Below are 24436 nucleotides of genomic sequence, written 5' to 3'. Positions count from 1 at the left end.
GTGATAACAGACAGGGCGATACATAATTGAATCCAATTCCCAGGAATGAAACGCATTGACCAGGAGACAGACAGCTCATTTTGGAGTTCATAAGAACCACAGCGACAGTGTGTGGGATAAAAGCATGATTGCAAAACCACCTACCGAGTCCATAATCTGTATCACTAAGCACCTCAAAGGGACTAGTGAGCTAGAGGGAGGAATCAGCAATGAATCCAGTAATATGCCACCTGTGGGGAGGGGTGCGCTCTTTTGAGCAAAGAGCGCCCGGTACTGTACAGCCCGCCTGAAACCTGGCCCTTTAATGGGTACAGGAACTCCAGCAATGGCCGACAATGTACCCAGGTCGGCCATAGCCAAACACGGAGGCACTGTTGTCACAGTACCGTATGCTAGCCAACGTCAGCCATACAGCTTCTTAGTCTTGCTATGCCAGAACCCAGCTATCTGCATTATCCTCGTGGGCTAGCACTTGCAAAGCCCGCTGCCAACAAAGAACTAGCCAAAGAACAATGAATGGTGTCTTCCTTCGGTCTCGATCTCTCCGAATGCAACACGGTTCATCTAAAATAACCAAGTGACTGAAAGCTACGTGTGCTAAACGAGAGAGAGAGATTGCGCTACACAAAAAATCCCACCATGGGAGGTAGGAATAGCCAGTGGCAGTACACTAGCTCGCCTTTAAAAGTCAGCTAACCTGGCTAGCATGCTATGCAGCGCTGTTTAGCTAGCCTGATCCCGTCCACATAAGATTGGATAATCAACCAAGTCTGGGAAGAGAGGTGAACGGTGCTTGACTGAGGCAGGCACAGGCGGCAGGCAGGGAGTGCTCACTGACCCCACTGCCCTCTCCCTTCAAGTCGCCTCACTTCGCCCTTAGTTGGCGACAGAGCGCACAGCAACTGGGTTGAGTTAGGGCAGTTTCTGCATGCCTCAGCCCAGGCAGACAAGGCATTTGATCCGGCCCAGGCCCCAATTCATCCCCGGGTCCCTTTACTCAGACCTAGCCAAGGTATGGGCACCTGTGAGAGGAAGCCATAAGAATTCCACACGTTTGCCAAGGGAACCTGCGCACACCATGGACTAGGGGAACAGTGCCAGCCGCCGGGCAAGTCACTGTTACTGACCCGAGCGGAGGCAGCCGTAGCATGCACCACACCGAGACATACCAGGCAATAAAATGTGAGTTTCTATTAATGTTATTTGGCCATGGACTTGAACCCAAACTCAGCTTGTTAGCCTTCATTGTTTTACTGAGTTACAGTCCGTATAAGGAAATCAGTCAATTTAAATAAACGAATTAGGCTCTAATCTATGGATTTCACATGACTGGGAATACAGATATGCATCTGTTGGTCACAGATACAGTACCTTTGAAAAATAGGTAGGGGCATGGATCTAAAAGGGGAGGGGTGCGCTCTTTTGGGCAAAGAGCGCCTGGTACTGTACAGCCCGCCTGAAACCTGGCCCTTTAATGGGTACAGGAACTCCAGCAATGGCCGACAATGTACCCAGGTCGGCCATAGCCAAACACGGAGGCACTGTTGTCACAGTACCGTACCGTTGAAAAATAGGTAGGGGCATGGATCTAAAAGGCTCTGATCAGGCCCTACACCCAAACAAGGGCACTCCGTTCATCCACCTCTGGCCTGCTCGCCTCCCTACCTCTGAGGAAGCACAGTTCCCGCTCAGCCCAGTCAAAACTGTTCGCTGCTCTGGCACCCCAATGGTGGAACAAGCTCCCTCACGACGCCAGGACAGCGGAGTCAATCACCACCTTCCGGAGACACCTGAAACCCCACCTCTTCAAGGAATACCTGGGATAGGATAAAGTAATCCTTCTAACCCCCCCCCTTAAAATATTTAGATGCACTATTGTAAAGTGGTTGTTCCACTGGATATTATAAGGTGAATGCACCAATTTGTAAGTCGCTCTGGATAAGAGCGTCTGCTAAATGACTTAAATGTAAATGTTAAATGTAAAAACCAGTCAGTATCTGGTGTGACCATCATTTGCCTCATGCAGCGAGACACATCTCCTTCGCATAGAGTTGATCAGGCTGTTGATTGTGGCCTGCGGAATATTGTCCGATTCATCTTCAATGCCTGTGCAAAGTTTCTGGATATTGGCGGGAACTGGAACACGCTTGGAAGTACTGGGACATTTTCAGCTTCCCGGAATTGTGTGCAGATCCTTGCAACATTGGGCCGTGCATTATTATACTGAATCATGAGGTGATGGCGGTGGATGAATGTCACGATAATGGGCCTCAGGATCTCGTCACGGTACCTCTGGGCATTCAAATTGCCATCAATAAAATATATTGTGTTCGTTGTTTGTAGCTTATACCTGCCCATACCATAACCCACCGCCACAATGGGGCAATCTGTTCACAACATTGACATCAGCAAACCGCTCGCCCACACGCCATCTGACCGGTACAGTTGAAACTGGGATTCATCAGTGAAGAGCACACTTCTCCAGGGTGCCAGTGGCCATAGAAGGTGAGTATTTGCCTACTGAAGTTGGTTACGACGCCAAAACTGCAGTCAGGTCAAGACCCTGATGAGGACAACGAGCACACAGATGAGCTTCCATGACAGTTGACAGTTTGTGCAGAAATTCTTCAGTTGTGCAAACCCACAGGTTTATCAGCTGTCGGGGTGGCTGGTCTCAGACGATCCCGCATGTGAAGAAGCCGGATGTGGAGGTCCTGGGCTGACATGGTTACAGGTGGTCTGCGTTTGTGAGGCCGGTTGGTCATACTGCCAAATTCTCTAAAACAACATTGGAGGCAGCTTATGGTAGAGAAATGAACATTAAATTATCTGGCAACAGCTTTGTTGGACATTCCTGCACTCAGCATGCCAATTGCATGCTCCCTCAAAACTTGAGACATCTGTGGCATGTGGTGTGACAAAACTGCACATTTTAGAGTTGCCTTTTATTGTCCTCAGCACAAGGTGCACCTGTGTAATGATCATGCTTTTTTAATCAGCTTCTTGATATGCCTCACCTGACAGGTGGATGGATTATCTTGGCAAATAAGAAATGCTCACTAACAAGGATGTAAACAAATTTGTGTACACAATTTGAGATAAGTAGTCATTTTGTGCGCATGGAACATTTCTGGGATTTTCATTTCAGCTCATGAAACATGGGACCAACACTTTACATGTTACGTTTATATTTTGGTTAGTATAGTTACCAAACTTTACCAAACTCAACATCCAGAAGGATGAGCACGCCCTCCTTACGTGGGACAATTAAGTTGGAGCAAAGCCTGATACATTTAGTCTTCCAACGTTTAAAAAAAAAAAATGTGAGTCACGGTGTTCATTGGCAATGTCAGGCATGATTCTAATGTTCTTCAGTAGAGGTCGCTAGCAAACTCCCCATAGCTGTGCTGTAAGAAGTTGAACAACTGAAAGGGAACCACTGGTGTCTGTTCCTCTACCGTAGATGACTAACTACAGTAAATGCGCTTTACCTGCCATGTCGATGGCGAAGGGACGGTCGGGCCTCCAGCCAGTGTACCAGCCCACCACTTTGCCCTTCTCCACTATGGGACGCTCGTACCGCCGCCCACTGACCAGCCCAACCGGCCACACTGACACACCCCGTGTTGAACGCATCTAGAGACACAGAGAGGTAGAGAGAGTTAGACACACAAACACAAACACACAGAAGCCCCATGGGCCACACAGACAGACACACTGATCTGAAAACACAGGAGAGGTCAAAGCAATAGGATTCTTGGTGTGAATTTTCTCCAGGCTTGTCCAGCTCTTTCATATCAGTGTAGATAGAGGATAGCAGACAAGAAGGCTGTTATAGACTTTTGAGATGTGTCCATATGTAGAACTCCCTGCCCCCCTAAAAAAAGATAAAGCTATGAAGTTGATCAACAACCACATTTATTTTGTGGAAAACCAAAAATATAATTTTTTTGATATTATCTTCACTGAAAAATATAATTTTTCAAGAAAAATGTGTACCCACACACTGAAGGCTGCAAACGTCTGTGTACGCTATCCCTGATACAGTGATAAAATACAACAAATAAAACATTTAAGTATGTTTTATGCAACATCTTTTTGAGTGCAGACCCATCACACCCTTTTGCTTATCTGAAATTATGGGTTTTACACACCAACCAAACTTCTGGGAGAGCACTATGGTTCCCTTTAAATTAGCTTTCGTGGAAAAGCAGAGATGTCTGATGAAATCTGAAAAGAGGAAAATAAGCTTGGCTAGACGGCTTTCTTCTCGGGATTCTACACTAAATGGTACATTTTCACTGTGAATGAATTCACACACAGACGGGAGCAGTGTAGATCCAGACTCTGTGTGGGGAAGTGTGTAGCCTTGGAGTGTGTGTGTGTGTGTGTGTACAGTTACTACAACCAAGTCCAAATAATTGGCATCCTTGATAAAGATGAGCAAAAAAGACTATAAAACAAATAATACATATATATACTGAGCTATATTGAATTCTCAAAAACAAGTAATTATTTTTTTTGCTCAAAAAGATAGGGGTCAAAAGTATTGGAACCCCTGTTTTCAATACCTTTCAATACCTCACCTTGCCAGGATAACGGCACAGAGACTTTTTTCTAAAATGTTTTTTGAGATTGGAGAACATTGGGAGGGATCTTAGATCATTCCTCCATAAAAAAATCTTTCCAGATCCTTGATGTCTTTCGTCTGCGCTTCTAGACTGTCCTTTTCAATTCAAACCACAGGTTTTTAATGGGGTTCAAGTCCAGAGACTGAAATGACCGTTGCAAAATGTTGATTTTGTGTTCTCAAATCAAATAAAAGATTCTAGTCTCAGTGCCGTTATCTTCCAAGGTGAGGTATTGAAAACAGGGGTGCCAATAATTTTGCCCCTTCTCTTTTTGAGAAAAAATAATTACTTGTCTGTCACGCTTGTCGTCGGTGAAGGAGGACCAAAACGCAGCAGGTAAGTGCAGGCTCATCTTGACGTTTATTTATTTTCAAAATGAATACCAAAATAACAAACCACTAGAACGAACGAACAACAACAACAACAACAACAACAACAACAACAACAACAACAACAACAACAACAACAACAACAACAACCAGTCTGGCAAAGCATAAGGCTCAACACAGAACAATCACCCACAAATCACAAACACAAACACACCCTAATATATGGGACTCTCAATCAAAGGCAGATAGACAACACCTGCCTTCAACTGAGAGTCCCAACCCCAATTAACCAAACATAGAACCAGACATACTAGACTAAACATAGAATACATGGAAACCAAACAGTGCCAAAAAAACCCGGAATACTAAATCAAATGCCCCTTCAACAAAAACACCACCCCGAACCACATAAAACGAATACCCTCTGCCACGTCCTGACCAAACTACAATACTAATTAACCTTTATACTGGCCAGGACGTGACAGTACCCCCCCCCTTAAAGGTGCTAACCCCGGAAGCACCTTAAAAAACAAAAAAACAAAAAAAACAACCCCAAACAACAAAACCAAAATTCCTCTCTACTGAAGGGAGGGAAGGGAGGGTGGCTGCCGTCAACGACGGCACTGTGCTACACCCCCCCTCCCCAACCCACCTATATCTGGAGGTGGCTCTGGTTCCGGCCGTTCCAGGCTGTCGGGCCACTCTGGCATCGCCGGGGGGCAGTCGGGCCAGTCTGGCAGTTCGGGACAGTCTGGGCAGTCTGGCAGTTCGGGACAGTCTGGGCAGTCTGGCAACTCGGGGCAGTTCAGGGCAGTCTGGCAACTTGGGGCAGTTCAGGGCAGTCTGGCCGCTCCGGCAGTTCAGCGCAGTCTGGCCGCTCCGGCAGTTCAGCGCAGTCTGGCCGCTCCGGCAGTTCAGCGCAGTCTGGCCGCTCCGGCGACTGTTGACTGGCGGGCAGCTCCGACGACTGTTGACTGGCGGGCAGCTCCGACGACTGTTGACTGGCGGGCAGCTCCGACGACTGTTGACTGGCGGGCAGCTCCGACGACTGTTGACTGGCGGGCAGCTCCGACGACTGTTGACTGGCGTGGCTGGGTTTCCGCACTTGAAGGCTAGTGCGGGGAGCGGGAACAGGACGAGTCGGACTGGGTTGACGCACTTCCGGGTCCGCACGAGAGACAGGAGCTGGAAACCAAGGGCTATGGAGGCGCACAGTCGGTCTTGATCTTACCTCCTGCACAACCCGTCTTGGCTGGATGGAAATAGTAGCCCTGTACGAGCGGGGTGCTGGTACAGGGCAGACTGGGCTGTGCAGGGGCCTGATGGTAGCCGTGCGTAGAGCGGGAGTTGGGTAGCCTGGTCCTCGGAGGCGTACCGGCGACCAGATGCGCTGCGCAGGCATCCTCCTACCAGGCTGGATGCCCGCTCTAGCACGGCACCTGCGAGGGGCTGGAACAACGCTCACCGGACTGTGCGTGCGTATGGGTGAGATAGTGCGCTCCTCAGCGAAACATGGCGCTCTCCAACCCATACGCTCCTCCATATAACCACGGGTAGCTGGCTTCCGGCTCTTCCTATGCCTAGCCAAACTACCCGTGTGCCCCCCCAAAAAAAATTATTGGGGGTGCCTCTCGTGCTTCACCCTCAGCGCGTCCATGGCCTCGTACCTCCGCCTCTCTGCCTTGGCTGCCTCAATTTCCCACTGCGGGCGGCGATAATCCCCAGCCTGGTGCCAAGGTCCGGCCCCGTCCAGAACTTCCTCCCAGGTCCACTTCTCCCGCCAGTCCAACTCGAAGTCCCTCTGCTCCTTCTTCTGCTGCTTGGTCCATAGTTGGTGGGTGATTCTGTCACAGTTGTCGTCGGTGAAGGAGGACCAAAACGCAGCAGGTAAGTGCAGGCTCATCTTGACGTTTATTTATTTCAAAATGAAAACCAAAATAACAAACCACTAGAACGAACGAACAACAACAAACAGTCTGGCAAAGCATAAGGCTCAACACAGAACAATCACCCACAAATCACAAACACAACCTAATATATGGGACTCTCAATCAAAGGCAGATAGACAACACCTGCCTTCAACTGAGAGTCCCAACCCCAATTAACCAAACATAGAACCAGACATACTAGACTAAACATAGAATACATGGAAACCAAACAGTGCCAAAAAAACCCGGAATACTAAATCAAATGCCCCTTCAACAAACACACCACCCCGAACCACATAAAACGAATACCCTCTGCCACGTCCTGACCAAACTACAATACTAATTAACCTTTATACTGGCCAGGACGTGACATTGTCAAACAAAACACACTTTCAGGTCTTGCCATAGATTTTCCAGTAAATCAAAAATGTAACTCGGCCACTCAGGAACATTCACTCTTCTTGGTAAGAAATTCCAGAGTAGATTTGGCCATGTGTTTAAGGTTATCGTCCTTTTGAAAGGTGAATTCATCTCCAAGATTTTGCCTTTGCATAGCTCCATTCTGTTTATTTTTTTTAAGGATTACGATCATACCCATAACATGATGCAGCCATCACTATGCTTGAAAATATGGAGAGTGGTACTCACTAATGTGCTGTATTGGGTTTGCCCCAAACATAACACTTTGTATTCAGGAAAAGGTTAACTGCTTTATCACATTTTTTGCAGTTTTACTTTAGTACCTTGTTTCAAACAGTAGGCATGTTTAGGAATATTTTTTTTTCTTTACAGGCTTCCTTCTTTTCACTCTGACAATTCGGTTAGCATTGTGGAGTAATTACAATGTTGTTGATCCATCCTAAGTTTTCTCCTTTCACAGGCAATAAACTCTGTAACTGTTTTACAACATTGGCCTCATGGAAGGGCCTAAGGCACTGCAGTCTAAGGCACTGCATCACAGTGCAAGCTGCGTCACTACAGATCCTGGTTTGATCCCAGGCTCTATCACAGCCGGCCGCGACAAGGAGACCCATGAGGCGGCACAAAATTGGCCCAGCGTCGTCCGGGTTATCCTTGTCCCATTGCGCTCTAGCGACTCATGTGGCAATGTACGATGACACGTTCACCAGGTATACGGTATTTCCTCCGACACATTTGTGCGTCTGGCTTCCAGGTTAAGCGAGCATTGTGTCAAAAAGCAGTGCGGCTTGGCAGGGTTGTGTTTCGGAGGATGCACAGCTCTCGACCTTCGCCTCTCCCGAGTGCGTACCAGAGTTGCAGCGATGGGACAAGACTGTAACTACCAATTGGATATCCCGTAATTGGGGAGAATTGAAACAAACCCCAAATATATATATATGTATTTTTCTTAAATATTGGCCTCATGGTAAAATCCCTGAGCGGTTTCCTTCCTCTCCGGCAACTGAGTTAGGAAGGACACCTGTGTCTTTGTAGTGACTGGGTGTATAGATACACCATCAAAAGTGTAAATAAGTTCACCATGCAGAAAGAGATATTGAATATCTGCTTTTTTTATCCAACTACCAATAGATGACCTTCTTTGCAAGCCCTTGGAAAACCTCCCTGGTCTTTGTGGTTGAATCTGTGTTTGAAATTCCCTGCTCGACTGAAGGACCTTACAAATAATTGTAGGTGTTGGGTACGGAGATGAGGTAGTTATTCAAAACTAATGTTAAACACCATTATTGCACACAGAGTTAGTCAATGCAACTTATTATCTGACTTGTGTCATGGCCATGACACTTGTTAAGGACATTTTTACTCTTTAAGTTATTTAGGCTTGACATAACAAAGGGGTTGAATACTTATTGACACAATACATTTAAGCTTTTAATGTATTAATTTGTAAACATTTATAAAAACATAATTCCACTTTGACATCATGGGGTATTGTGTGTAGACCAGTGACACAAAATCTAAATGTAATCAATTTTAAATTCAGGCTGTAACAACAATATGTGGAAAATGTCAGGGGGTCTGAATACTTTCTGAAGACAAAGCAGCAGGGTTAGCTATGGAACAGAGGTAAAACATGTCATGGAAATGTGTGTGTGATTGATTGGTTGATTGATTTGTTGATTGATTAACTGATGCACATACATATCCAGTGCTTCGTGTGACGGTGTGAAACGATATGACTGCATATTCATTCTAAAAGAAGCGTAAGGTTGTTTCTAAGTCCCATCTCTAAGAAATACAGGATGTGCACATCTCCTCCCATCCTCCTTATTATTGCACACAGAGTGAGTTAATGCAACTTATTATGTGACTTGTTAGCAAATGTTTATTCCTGGACTTATTTAGGCTTGTCATAACAAAGGGGTTGAATACTTATTGACTCGACATTTCAGCTTTTAATTTTTAATTAATTTGTAAGAATTTCCAAAAACATAATTTCACTTTGACGTTATGGTGTGTAGGCCAGTAACAAAAAATATCACTTTACTCCATTTCACTGTATCAAAATAAAATATGGAAAATTCAAGGGTTGTGAATACTTTCTGAAGGCACTGTATATGCTTGCTTGTGTGTGCATATGTACCCTTGTGTGTGTACGCTTGTGTGTGTGTGTGCCATTTCATTCCTTATTCCAACCCCACTACGGATCCCATTCTAGTGCAATTCTCTTTACAGAACATCAAACCACCTGAAAGAAGTCACTTGTAAGGGGCAAAACATACAAAACAATATTGGATTACAGAGCGACAATGTTGCTGTGTGATTTGTCACACAAACGGTCAGGGCAGGGCCTACATCTTTCATGTCTCCTCTCTTACTCTCAACACTCAATAGACTGATGGGAAGGCTCTCTCTCTCTCTCTCTCTCTCTCTCTCTCTCTCTCTCTCTCTTCTTCCTTCTTCTCCCCCTTTACCCCTGAGCGATGGACACATCTTTGAAGCCCTCTCTTCTAATGCTGTGGCCCTTGACCTTGCGCGACACTAAAACCCTTCCCCCCTTTCTGTTTCCACTACAGTTTTTTGCTCCAAAAGGCTTCTGGTCGGGTCTATAAAAATGGTAACGAAAAGAGAGAGAGTGTCCGTTCACTCAATGTTTTCTGCTCCCGTGTGTAGTCTTATTTTAGCTTCGTGGTACAGCATCGTTTCTACCTGTAACGGTCTTTGAATGGTTTTTAACCTGAGTAGCCTGATGACGACTGTTGTGGATGAATCATATAGATGACACTAGGGAGCAGCAAAATAAATGAGTGGACATTCATTTGGTTCTAATTAGGTTTTGTCCAGCTTCTGTGGCCCATTTGGATATGCATAATTCCTCCAATTAATGGAGACTAAGGGATGGTTCAGGTGTTTAAAATGCATCCTTAAAAATGCATCCAGTGTATTTTGACTTACAAATGTACTTCTTGTCCTACCCACAAGGCACTCCTATAAGTCTGACATGATTGGATAGTTGTGAGCAATATAGTGGAAATTCCTCCCAGCCTTTCAGAAGGAAACGTCTATCATAGTGTTGCTTCTCTCTGATACTTTCAGATCTACAGGAGTGCCTACGGGGGTAGCAGTCATATGTTAATCTGAGAGAATAGCATTGACGAGAGCAGCGGGATGAAAGAACTGTGGTTTCATTTATCCAATCACATACAGATCAGTGATTACTTCAAGGAAGGGAGGAAAGAAGGATGAATGTTCAATTGGACCAGCGCCTCAAAGCGAAAAGCATAGGGAGACCTGGGAACTGTAAAGATTGACTAAAAGCTCCAGCCTCTGCAGCCATAGACCCAGACTGTCAAAACCAACATCAACCTCTAACACCTGAGTTAGTCAATACCCTTCAGACAGAATCCATCTGCAGAGAATTCTAGCTATAAAAGTGGAAAAGTGAATATTAAAAAAATATTGTTTTTGTGAGCCATAACATCCAATGGCTCTTTGATAGCGATTTGGGACATGGAGGAAACCAGAACCCATTAAGTTGGAGTGAGACACAGTGGCTGAGTTCCCGGTCTCTGTCTGAAAGGGAAGTACTGTCCAGAGGCATCATCTGACTGAGTGGTAGAGACCAGAACCAGGGGAATGGAGGAATACAGCAGGTTACCATTTGAGATGCAGCCATGTCATCTATCTAATATTGAGTAGCAACTTAGTCAGTGAATGCCTAGGCTACCTTTGTTTACACCATATTAACAGAGGTAATATATGAAGGGTATGCATATACAATGGGACTTTAAATTATGCAGTACAAATCCATTATAAATGTGTTTCTCCCCCAGAGAAGAAGCTGTCATTTCATTGTGTGCTCAAATGCACTTTCGGATTTTAATCAAGCCTTCTCCATGTGTCATTAATATGCATAGCAGGAGCAATGAGAGAGCGAGAGGGAGAAAAAATAATGAATCAAATTAGAGGAGAGAAAATTAAGAGGTTATGAAATTGTGATGCAGTGATGCATGATGTGTTTGTGTGGGGGATGGAGGTGAGTTTGCTGTGTCTGCGTGAATAATAACATGTGTGCGCGCAGGCGGGCGTGTGTGTGTGTGTGTGTATGCGCGCGTGTGTGTGTGTGTTTGTGTTTGTGTTCTAAGGGCATTGTTTCTATCTCTTTCCTTTCAAACCAGCTGGGGGTGGGTTGGGATCAGGGTTGAAGGGTAGACAATGCCAGCATTTAGACAGACTCACACTGCTCCTGAGGGAATAGACAAGGACAGGGATGAGGAGGGGGGGAGCAGGGGGTAGAACATGACAGGGATGTGAAAAAAAGGGAGAGAAGGAGGACAGAGAAGAGGGGGAGAGTATGGAAAAGGAAAGAAGGAAGGAAATGGGAGAGGACAGGATGGAGGAATAAATCTAATCACATGTTATTTGTCACATGCTTCGTAAACAACAGGTGTAGACGAACAGTGAAATGTTTACTTACGGGCCCTTCGCAACAATGCAGAGACAAATGGAAAAATAATAGAAAAAAAGAATAACACGAGGACTAAATACACAATGAGGAATTATAACTTAGCTATATACAATATACATATGTTCATGTGAGTAAGGGTAAAGTGACTAGGTAACAGGATAGATAATAACAGGATAATGACCCTTATTATCCTGTTATGCAAAAGGGTCATGCAAATAGTCTGGGTAGCTATTTGGTTAACTATTTAGCAGTCTTATGGCTTGTGGATAGAAGCTATTCAGGATCCTGTTGGTTCCAGACTTGGTCAAATCAAATCACATTGCATTGGTCACATACACATGGTTAGCAGATGTTATTGCGAGTGTAGCGAAATGCTTGTGCTTCTAGTTCAGACAGTTCAGGAATATCTAACGTGTAATCTAGCAATTCCACAACAACTACCTAATACACACACATCTAAGAAAATGAATGGAATAAGAATATATACATATAAATATATGGATGAGCAATGACAGAGCAGCATAGGCAAGATGCAATAGATGGTATAAAATACATATATACATATGAGATGAGGGATGCAAGATATGTAAACATTATTAAAGTGGCATTATTAAAGTGACTAGTGATTCATTTATTCAAGTGGCCAATGATTTCAAGTCTGTATGTAAGCAGCAGCCTCTCTGTGTTAGTGATGACAGTTTAACAGTCTGATGGCCTTGAGATAGTAGCGGTTGTTCAGTCTCTCGGTCACAGCTTTGATGCACCTGTACTGACCTCGCCTTCTGGATGATAGCGGGGTGAACAGGCAGTGGCTCGCGTGGTTGTTGCCCTTGATTATCTTTTTAGCCTTCCTGTGACATTGGGTGCTGTAGGTGTCCTGGAGGGCAGGTAGTTTGCCCCCGGTGATGCATTATGTAGACTGCACCACCCTCTGGAGAGCCTTACGGTTGTGGGCGGTGCAGCTGCCATACCAGGCGGTGAAACAGCCCAACAGGATGTTCTCAATTGTGCATCTGTAAAAGTTTGTGAGGGTTTTCAGTGATAAGCCACATTTCTGTTGGGCCTTCTTCACCACACCGTCTGTGTGGGTGGACCATTTCAGTTTGTCCGTGATGTGTACGCCATGATGTGTTCCTCTTGTCCAGGTGGGAGAGGACAGTGTGGAGAACAATAAAGATTGCGTCATCTGTGGATCTGTTGGGGCGGTATGCAAATTTGAGTGGGTCCAGGGTGTCTGGGATGATGGTGTTGATGTGAGTCATGACCAGCCGTTTAAAGCATTTCATGGCTACAGATGTGAGTGCTACATTTTGCATTTTATACATTTAGCAGCACGATTTAGATAGCTAGGAGGGACAACCATACATCAAAGGCATAGAACGTAGATTTTTCTTCAATAACGTAGCTACCAGTAGAGTCAGAGCTAGAACGGGGTTGGTGTGGGGGGGTGGCGTTCAAGTGCAAGTGCTGGTTAAGTGTTTTTGTTTGGGGGGGGGGGGGTCAAGGTGAGGAGGAGGATTATTTAAGATACTGTTTGAAGAGATAGGGTTTCAGATGTCTTCGGTAGATGAGCATGGACTTTACTGTACTAGCTTCAAGGGGAAGCTGGTTCCACCATTGTGGTACCCGGACAGAGAAGAGCTTGGACTGGGCTGAGCGGGAGCTGCCCAGTCCAGGGGTGGGAAGGCCAAGAGAACTGAGGTCGCAGAACGGAGTGCTCGGGTTGGGGTGTAGGGTTTGAGCAAAGCCTGAAGGTGGGGTGGGGCAGTTCCTCTTACTGTTCCGTGGTCTTGTAGTGGATGCGAGCTTCGACTGGAAGCCAGTGGAGTGTGCGGAAGAGCGGGGTGACGAGAGAACTTGGAAGGTTGAAAACCAGGCGGGCTGCTGCGTTCTGGATAAGTTGCAGGGATTTGATGGCACAAGTGGGGAGCCCAGCCAACAGTGAGTTGCAGTAGTCCAGACAGGAGATGACAAGTGCCTGGATTAGGACCTGCACCGCTTCCTGTGTGAGGTAGGGTCGTACTCTACTGATGTTGTAGAGTATGAACCTGTAGGAGCGGGCCACTGCTTTGATGTTTGCAGAGAACGACAGGGTGTTGTCCAGGGTCACGCCAAGGTTCTTTGCACTCTGTGAGGGCGACACTGTGGAGTTGTCAACCGTAATGGAGAGGTCATTGAGCTGGCAGGCCTTCCCCTGGAGGAAGTTCTGCATTCATCAACCCTCTCACCTCCACCTTTCTCACCCCTCTATCTTCTTCAGTACAATACCCTTCTCTTTCTCCCTTCTCCCCTCTATCCACTCAGCCACAGACAATTTCTCTCTGTGAGATTCTCTCCTTTCTGCTTTAGCTCCCAGAGAGAAGAAAACTATCCAGTATGTAATTATGATAATTGCTCACATCGGTTTGATGGAATTGGATTTTGCTCTTCTGTTCTTTCTTGCGGTTCCTTTGTGCCCTCTCTATGGGCCTACTGTACACTCCGAAACTATGGCCCTTGATTTAATTTGTCCTGACGATGTGTCAGTGTATTTCAAGTCCAATTATTGTCACGTATGTATGCCTATCTTCACACCAATTAATATTCTTCTCATTTCGCAAGTCGTTTATACCCATGTTGAGGCAGGAGAGATCAAATTGTGTCCTCTTCTTTTCAGCCATTGGTAAGCCTTTAAGTGAACAGGTTTATTTGACAAGCTGTCTGGTTGCAGTAATTTTCAAGTCAGACAAATACATATTTCTGACTGACAGACTATGTTTAACTAAACACTTGGGAGCCATTCAGTATTGACTACGATGCTGCAGTTCTACCGCTACAGCTAGCTCACGACTCCCTACAGCCCGAGGGCAAAATGCAATCTCACCGAAAGTAGCCGTCTGGCCTGTCTGTGAGTGGGGAGAGGAGAGAGGTAGGCTAGGCTATGATGTGGACGACTCTGTTTGCTGACACCCCATTTCGAGGCAGCAAAGCTGGCGGAATGTCTTGCGCACATAATGAATTGCACCGAGCCGTGACTTGTTAATGCTTCAGAACAGAGAAAACAACAATAATCTGTCTTTATGCAAATTGTTTCTGGATGGTTTCCTCTTCAACTCAGACATAATACATAAGAGAGTAATAACAGAATCTCTTTCAGGTGTTGTTTCATCGCGTCGAGGATGATAAAATACCTCTTCTAAAATCAGTAAGCCTATAGTGACGTCACTCACTCACTTAGTAGTAATTGAATAGTGGTGGTATTGTGAGAGAATTGAATAGGATGTTATTAAGAATGCATTTATAGGCTATTCATAATGTTTTTGCTCATTGACTACAAATTCAGTTCTAATGTGGTCTATCTCTATATTATTTATTTTGGACACAAAACTGCTAAATGAAAAAATGTGCCTATGTTTGACAGCAGCACTATTTGTGCAATGCTAAAATCAACAGCATAACATGTTTGACAGGTTATTACCACTATGTGTCAGGTTATTATCACTATATGACAGGTCATTACCAAACTATGACAGACTATTACCATGGAGAGGAGTTCTGTAATGTCCTGGATGAGGTGGGGAGAGCAGGCTGACTATCAGCCAATCATATAACTGATATTTACACAGGCCTATCTTTGGAGCTGTGGCTAGACATTGCCATTAAGCACAGATTAAGGCTCTTTATCTCCCCAAATCGTAACTTAAGACAGACTTTCCCAAACTTGTTGGGGCACGGGGACCCCTTTTTTGATAGCACTTTCATCAGGGACCCCTTCAAAATCATAACACAGCTCCGACTTTTAGAGTTCGATAAAAATAGCATACAAGGAGTTTTACTATGACTGCTGCAGGACATGACCGGACTAGATGGTGCCAACAGAGAGGGCCGCCTCACTTCTAGTCCTTAGGAATCTTTGCAGTATTTCGTTTTTTATGTATTATTTCTTACATTGTTAGCCCAGAAAATCTTAAGTGTTATTACATACAGCCGGGAAGAACTATTGGATATCAGAGTGACATCAACTTTACAGCATTGCGACCAGGAATACGACTTTTCCGAAGCGGTTCCTTTGTCCAAAACAGCCAGGGCATCTGAACTGATTCCAGAGGCTGACCCAAAACAACGTCGCTGCAGAAGAGGTAGACGGAGCGGCCTTCTGGTCAGACTTCAGAGGCTCGCACACCACCCACCACTTCCGAGTATATTACTCACTAATGTCCAGTCTCTAGATAACAAGGTAGACGAAATTAGGGCAAGGGTTACTTTCCAGAGAGACATCAGGGATTGTAACATACTCTGTTTCACGGAAACATGGCTCTCTCGGGATATGCTGTCGCAGTCGGTACAGCCACCGGGATTCTTGTGCGTCGCACCGACAGAAATAAACATATCTCTGTGAAGAAGAAGGGTGGGGGTGTATGTTTCATGATTAACGACTCATGGTGTAATTGTAACAACATACAGGAACTCAAGTCCTTTTGTTCACCTGACCAAAAATTCCTTACAATCAAATGCCAACCGTATTATCTCCCAAGATAATTCTAATTGGTTATTGTCACAGCCATGTATATCCCTCCTCAAGCCGATACCACGACGGCCCTCAAGGAACTTCACTGGACTTTATGCAAACTGAAAACCATATATCCTGAGGCAGCCTTTATTGTAGCTGGGGATTTTAACAAAGCAAATTTGAGAACAAGACCACCTAAATTCTATCAGCATATTGACTGATTGTAGTACACGTGCTGGCAAAACTCTGGATCACTGCTACTCTAACTTCCGCGATGCATACAAGGCCCTCCCCCGCCCTCCCTTCGGCATATCTGACCACCACTCCAATTTGCTCCTCCCTTCCTATAGGCAGAAACTCAAACAGGATGTACCCGTGACAAGGACTATTCAACGCTGGTCTGACCAGTCGGAATCCACGCTTCAAAATTGTTTTGTTCACGCGGACTAGGACATGTTCCGGATAGCCTCAGAGAATAATATTGATTTAAATGTTGATTCGGTGAGTGAGTTTTTAGTGCCTAGGAGATGTTCTACCCACTGTGACTATTAAAAACTACCCTAACCAGAAACCGTGGATAGATGGCGGCATTCGCGCTAAGCTGAAAGTGCAAACCACCGAATTTAACCATAGAAGGTTGACTGGGAATATGGCTGAATACAAACAGTGTAGTTATTCCCTCCGCAAGGCAATCTAACAAGCGAAATGTCAGTATAGAGACAAAGTGGAGTCGCAATTTAACGGCTCAGACAAGGGACATATATGGCAGGGACTACAGACAATCATGGACTACAAAAAGAAAACCAGTCACGTCACGGACACCGACGTCATACATCCAAACAAACTAAACGCCTTCCTTGTCCGCTTTGAGGATAATACAGTGCTAACGACACGGCCTGCTACCAAGGACTGTAAGCTCTCCTTTTCCGTTGCTGACGTGAGTAAGACATTTAAGTGTGTTAACCCTCGCAATCCCTAGCCGCATCCTCAGAGCATGCGCAGACCAGCTGGCTGGTGTGATTACGGACATATTCAATCGCTCCCTATCCCAATCTGCTGTCCCCACATGCTTCAAGATTGCCACCATTATTCCTGTACCCAAGAAGGCAAAAGTAACTGAACTAAATGACTATCTCCCTGTAGCACTCACTTCTATCATTATGAAGTGCTTTGACAGACTAGTCAAGGATCATATCACCTCCACCTTGCCTGTCACCCTAGACCCACTTCAGTTTGCATATGCCCCAATAGGTCCACAGACGATGCATTCGCCATCACACAGCAGACTTCCCTATCCCACCTGGACAAGAGGAATACCTACAGTTGAAGTCGGAAGTTTACATACACCTTAGCCAAATATATCAGTTTTTCTCAATCCCTGACATTTAATCCTAGTACAAATTCCTTGTGAGTTAGAAATGTCAGTTAGGATCACCACTTTATTTTATGTGAAATGTGAGAATAATAGTGGAAAGAATGACTTATTTCAGTTTTTATTTATTTCATCACATTCCCAGTGAGTCAGAAGGTTACATACACTTAATTAGTATTTGTTAGCATTGCCTTTAAATTGTTTAACTTGAGTCAAACATTTCGGGTAGCTTTCCACAAGATACCCACAATAAGTTGGTTGAATTTTGGCCCATTCCTTCTGACAGCGCTGGTGTAACTGAGTCAGGTTTGTAGGCCTCCTTGCTCGCACACGCTTTCAAATGTTCTATTGGATTGAGGTCAGGGCGTTGGAATGGCCACTCCAGTACCTTGACTTTGATGTTCTTAAGCCATTTTGCCACAACTTTGGAAGTATGCTTGGGGTCATTGTCCATTTGGAAGACCCATTTGCGACCAAGCTTTAACTTCCTGACTGATCTCTTGAGATGTTGCTTCAATATATCCACATCATTTTCCTGCCTCATGATGCCATCTATTTTGTGAAGTGCACCAGTCCCTCCTGCAGCAAAGCACCCCCACAACATGATGCTGCCACCCCCGTGCTTCACGGCTGGGATGGTGTTCTTCAGCTTGCAAGCTTCCCCCTTTTTCCTCAGAACATAATTATTGTCATTATGGCCAAACAGTTATATTTTTGTTTCATCAGACAAGAGGACATTTCTCCAAAAGTACAATCTTTGGCCCCATGTGCAGTTGCAAACCGTAGTCAGTTTTTTTTTATGGCGGTTTTGGAGCAGTGGCTTCTTCCTTGCTGAGCAGCCTTTCAGGTTATGTCGATATAGGACTTCTATTACTGTGGATATAGATACTTTTGTACCTGTTTCCTCCAGCATCTTCACAAGGTCCTTTGCTGTTGTTCTGGGATTGATTTGCACTTTTTGCATCAAAGTACGTTCATCTCTAGGAGACAGAAAGTGTCTCCTTCCTGAGTGGTGTGACGGCTGCGTGGTCCCATGATGTTTATACTTGCGTACTATTGTTTGTACAGATGAATGTGGTACCTTCAGGCATTTGGAAATTGCTCCCAAGGATGAACCAGACTTGTGGAGGTCTACAATTTTTCTTTTGAGGTCTTGACTGATTTCTATTGATTTTCCCATGACGTCAAGCAAAGAGGCACTGGGTTTGAAGGTAGGCCTTGAAATACATCCAGAGGTACACCTCCAATTGACATGATGTCAATTAGCCTATCAGAAGCTTCTAAAGCCATGACATCATTTTCTGTAATTTTCCAAGCTGTTTAAAGGCACAGTCAACTTAGTGTATGTACATTTCTAACTCACTGGAATTGTAATATAGTGAATTATAAGTGAAATTATCTGTCTATAAACAATTGTTGGAAAATGACTTGTGTCATGCACAAAGTAGGTTGTCCTAACCGACTTGCCAAAACTATAGTTTGTTAACAAGAAATTTGTGGAGTGGTTGAAAAACGAGTTTTAATGACTCCAACCTAAGTGTATGTAAACTTCCGACTTCAACTGTATGTAAGAATGCTGTTCATTGACTACAGCTCAGCATTTAACACCATAGTACCCTCCAAGCTCATCATTAAGCTTGAGGCCCTGGGTTTAAATCCCGCCCTGTGCAATTTGGTCCTGGACTTCCTGACAGGCCGCCCACAGGTGGTGAAGGTAGGAAACAACATCTCCACTTCGCTAATCCTCAACACTGGGGCCCCACAAGGGTGTGTGCTCAGCCACCTCCTGTACTCCCTGTTCACCCATGACTGCGTGGCCATGCACGCCTCCAACTCAATCATCAAAATTGCAGATGGCACAACAGTAGTAGGCTTGATTACCAAAACAAACTAGACAGATAATAGGGAGGAGGTGAGGGCAATCGGAATGTGCTGTTAGGAAAACAACCTCTCACTTAACATCAACAAAATAAAAGAGATTATCGTGGACTTCAGGAAACAGCAGAGGGAGCATCGATGGAACAGCAGTGGAGAAGGTGGAAAGTTTTAAGTTCCTCTGCGTACACATCACGGACAAACTGAAATGGTTCACCCACACAGACAGTGTTGTGAGGAATGCGCAACAGTGCCTCTTCACCCTCAGGAGGCTGAAGAAATGTGGCTTATCACCTAAAACCCTCACAAACTTTTACAGATGCACAATTGAGAGCATCCTGTCTGACTGCATCACCACCTAGTATGGCACCTGCACCGCCCATAACCTCAGGGCTCTCCAGGGGTGGTGTGATCTGCACACTGCATCAACGGGGCAAACTACTTGCCCTTCAGGACACCTACAACACCTGATGTCACAGGAAGGTCAAAAAGATAATCAAGGACAACAAGCAGCCGTGCCACTACCTGTTCACCCCGCTACCATCCAGCAGGTGAGGTTAGTACAGGTGCATCAAAGCTGGGACCGAGAGACTGAAAAATAGCTTCTATCTCAAGGCCCTCAGACTGTTAAACAGCCATCACTAACACAGAGAGGCTGCTGCCTACATACAGACATGAAATCATTGGCCACTTTAATAAATGGATCACTAGTCACTTTAATAATGCCACTTTAATAATATTTACATATCCTGCATTACTCATCTCATATGCATATAACGTATTTTATACCATCTATTGCATCTTGCATATGCCGCTTAGTCATTACTCATCCATATACTTATATGTATTTATTTTTATTCCATTCCTTTACTTCGATTTTTTTGTATTAGGTAGTTGTTGTGGAATTGTTAGATTACTTGTTAGATATTGCTGCACTGTCGGAACTAAAAGCATAAGCATTTCACTACACTCACAATAACATCTGCTAACCATGTGAATGTGACCAATAAAATTTGATTTGATTTGACTAACCAGGTCTTGGGCCCCCTCTTCAAATCCAATAATTTCTGTCTAGTTTTCAAGGTAATTTCCTGCAATTCTACACATTTTCCTATGGGGCATAGCGACAATTTAGCAGTTTCAAATCTTAAATTACAGGTCATTTGTCACACCCTGATCTGTTTCACCTGTCGTATGCTTGTCTCCACCCCCCTCCAGGTGTCGCCCATTTTCCCCATTATCCCCTGTGCATTTATAGCTGTGTTTCTGTTTGTCTGTTGCCAGTTCTTCTTGTCTCGTCAAGCCTACCAGTGTTTTTCCCGTACTCCTGTTTTTCTCTCTAGTCCCTGTTTTCTAGTTTTCCCGGTTTTGACCATTCTGCCTGCCCTGACCCTGAGTCTGCCTGCCTGCCGTTCTTTACCTTTCGGACTTTGCTCTGGATTACTGACATCTGCCTTCCCTGTCGTTTGCCTGCCCCCTGTTTATGTAATAAACATTTGTTACTTCGAACTGTCAGCATCTGGGTCTTATACTGAGGTCTGATGGCATTTAGGTTAAAAACCTAAGGCCACCCTCTTGACAGTGAAGAGAAAACATTGATGTTTTAAAGTACATTTCCTGCAATTCTACATATTTTGCCATGGGATGTAGAGAAATTGTTGCAGTTTAAAGCAAGTTTTCTGTAATACTACACATCTTCCATAGGGTGGAGAGAATATTTAGCAATGGTATAACTAATTTCATGCATTTCTAGAACATTTTCCATGGGGCGGAGAGAAAAATTAGCAGTTTTACAGCTAATTTCCTGCAATTCTACACATTATGTCATGGGGCGTAGGGAAAATGTTGCAATTTTAAAGCAAGTTTGCTGTAATACTACACATTTTCTATGGTGCGGAGAGAAGATTTAGCAATTTTCTAATTCATTTCATTCAACAACAAAAAATGTTAATCAGTGGGGTGCAGTGAACATTTTCCATGGGGTGGAGAGAAAAATTTGCAGTTTTACAGCTAATTTCCTGCAATTCTACACATTATGTCATGGGGCGTAGGGAAAATGTTGCAGTTTTAGAGTAAATTTCCTGAAATTCTACACATTTTGCCATGGGGCGGAGAGAAGTTTTTGCAATTGTATAACTAATTTCATGCATTTCTATAATCTTTTTTCGTGGGGTGGAGAGAAAAAAATTGCATTTTTACAGCTAATTTCCTATAATTGTACACATTTTGCCATAGGGTGGACACAAATGTTTGCAGTTTTTAATGTGATATCTATGATCAATGGCGCCCCCCAGTCGGTTATTCGACCATAACTAAGACAAGTTTAGATAGCAGGCCGCTAGGCTAATTTACCAATCTAAAACGTTTTAGCTGACATGGGCTAATTGAGTGACTGTCAGTGACTAACATAACAAGCGAAAAACTGCTGATGCACAACCACATTTTTAAATCAATGAGAGATGAGCCCCTGCTGTCGATGAGGTTATTTGAATAGAAAATTATTTAGAAGATCACAGATCCAACTTGCTCGAAACAAGTTTTAGGCAAATTAACTCTGGGTTTGAGTTAAAATTACTCAAATGTAAAATGTATGTGCAGGTTTTTGTTCTATCCAGAATCAGTGCCTGGACACAGTGGCCCTCAAGGACCTTAGATGACCCTTGAAGATATCCCGCGCTTATTTCAATACGTTGTCTGATTGCACAGATAGGCTATCTGAAAACTCTTGTACTAGAAAACTGATAAGTTTTGTTGTGTGTGTGTGAATGACATCACATGCCATGTAGCCTATCCGTCATTAATGTGCTTTATTACCTCTTCAAACAGTTCCAGACTGTATGTGTTGTCATCATCTGCGAAGAATACCACCCCCACGTCCTTCCGCGAGCGATGCGACCGTAGCCACGACAGAGCCGTGTTCCTCTGCTCAGTAGCACGAGGCATCCCGGTCCGTTTGAATCGGCGGGGTGTAAAGATGTTCAAGTGTGTGTATGGCATCCCGGAGCGGGAGAGAAAGCGAGCCACCAGCTCTGTGCGCACGCTCGAGTCCTCCACTACGATCCAGTGGAAGCGAGGAACCTGGCAGAAGGTGTTAGCGAGCCGGGTAAGTTCAGCTTTCTGGACTGGCCGGTTGTAGGTCGGGGTGATGGCGTAGATTACTTGGAGAGCGGAACGATTGGCCCGAGGAAGTCTGGTTTTGTCATGCTGCTGTGCGCCCCCAGCGCGGCCCAGGACTGGACTTCGGACGGGTGTCCTCTTGGTGTCAATATCGATCATGATGATGACGATGAGGACCCAGGGCAGGAGAATGAAGAAGCGGCTGTAGAAGAGCGATTTCATTTTGCCGAAGTTAGGTGATAAACGAGCCGTGCACTCACTCTATTTCACTCACTCCATCACATCCAAGCATCCCACCACGATCGTGCAACAACAATTTGCACTCTCCAAAGCGATTTTAAGTGACCACGTAAGACCCATTTTTAGAAATGAGGACTTTGTTTATCTCCAATAAACTAATAAATATCAAAATTCATCCCGTTTAGGGTTATGAACACATAGTCACGTCCGCGTCCCGTAGGGACTGTTTGCTGATGAGTCTCCTCCCAGATGAAAGTGGAGAAGTGCCTCATATCCCTCGAACGAGAGAGCGACAAAACGAACCCCTCAACAACAAAAAAACATTTAATCCCAAACGCAATCTTCACATGCGTTCAGCCCACAACCTTTTCGATAAACCAGAAATAGCTTTTCGCAGATATCCACCGGCCGCTACTCCCGTAGTGTCTGGGAGAAAGGGACATCATTCCCGGGCTGAATGCGGCTTAAGTCGGTGTCTGATGGGCAGTGGGGAGAAGCAGGTGCGGGAGCGTCAGTGCAGAGAGAGGAGAGACAGCGATGAGAGGGGACGGGAAAGATTGGAATGGACAGGGAGAGAAAGAGAGGAGGAGGGGAGTGAGAAAGGGAGACTTTGTTATGCTGCTAGAGAAGCACGTCAGTGTCCGCTGAGGATGGAGATAAACTCACCCTACAGACAGACAGAGAGAGAGGGAGAGAGAGAGAGAGCGAGAGAGAGAGAGAGAAGCACCATCTTTTGATAAAACGTTTGCTTTCGTTCTAAATGATAATCGGAAACTTTGATTTGAACTGCGAGTTGTCCACACCAGACCGATTGAGCTGGCAGCGTTCAATGAATAGAAATAAAGACATCTCTCTGGAAGCTAGGGAAATCAGTAGCCTACAGCATGACATTAATTTAGACTCGGTCTCGTTGCAACCCACTATCGTAAATAATCTTGAAATAAACACTAATTACTTATGTGAACAAGTGTGTTTTATATTAGTTGCAGGAAATAGGCTTTCAGTTTGATGCTGATCATCCTTACATGGTTGTGGGCACTTGTCACCAGCTATTTGGATATTCAGGAGGTTTTTCCCATATCTGGTACCCTATTTGTTCAGATGCAATTAATTGCTTGTGCTTGGAAAATATTGAAAACAAAGATGGTGTTATTTATTATCCTATAGTGATAAGGAACACTCATACACTCCTAATCTCGTATGTAGCCTAACAGTCTAAATTGGACTGTAGCTTCTGTTATGCCAGACTCTGGTATTTTATAAATAGAGCAAAAAAATAGAGCCTGATTTGCATTTCATTATTGTCAATTGGTTTAAAAGATTAAATCTATACCAGTACATAAATATTGAAATATTGAGTGCATTTTTCAATGTCAGCATGAAGTGAAATCTCTTCTTTGAGTTATGACTAGTCAGTTACTCATTCCCCACATCTAGCTCCACCCTCCTCTCCCCCTCATAGGCTCTGTGCAATCAGCATGTACCTGTCATTCAACTCTCAGACTGGGGTCTTGTCAGTGCCCCAGTTCCATCAGATACTCCATTCTTATTGGGTATTGACATTGAC

At 44.6% G+C, this 24436-nt stretch overlaps 1 protein-coding gene across 1 annotated transcript in view; it reads right to left on the bottom strand.

The window, feature by feature from the left end:
• The window catches only part of LOC106607144 (galactosylgalactosylxylosylprotein 3-beta-glucuronosyltransferase 2), a 35869-nt gene extending 12223 nt beyond the window's left edge, over window positions 1–23646 (bottom strand). Inside the window, exons 1-2 of the mRNA XM_014203776.2 lie at window positions 22327–23646; window positions 3492–3636 (exon numbers count right to left, since the gene is read on the bottom strand). Of these exons, the coding sequence (XP_014059251.1) occupies window positions 3492–3636; window positions 22327–22851 (670 nt within the window). The 5' untranslated portion in view covers window positions 22852–23646. The remainder of the gene's footprint in view (window positions 1–3491; window positions 3637–22326) is intronic.
• Window positions 23647–24436: the final 790 nt, after the last annotated feature.

The sequence above is a fragment of the Salmo salar genome, chromosome ssa01 (assembly GCF_905237065.1).
Source record: "Salmo salar chromosome ssa01, Ssal_v3.1, whole genome shotgun sequence".
Taxonomy (NCBI): Eukaryota; Metazoa; Chordata; class Actinopteri; order Salmoniformes; family Salmonidae; genus Salmo; species Salmo salar.
The sequence above is the reverse complement of the archived record's forward strand: the minus strand, read 5'-3'. Positions and strand labels throughout refer to the sequence as shown.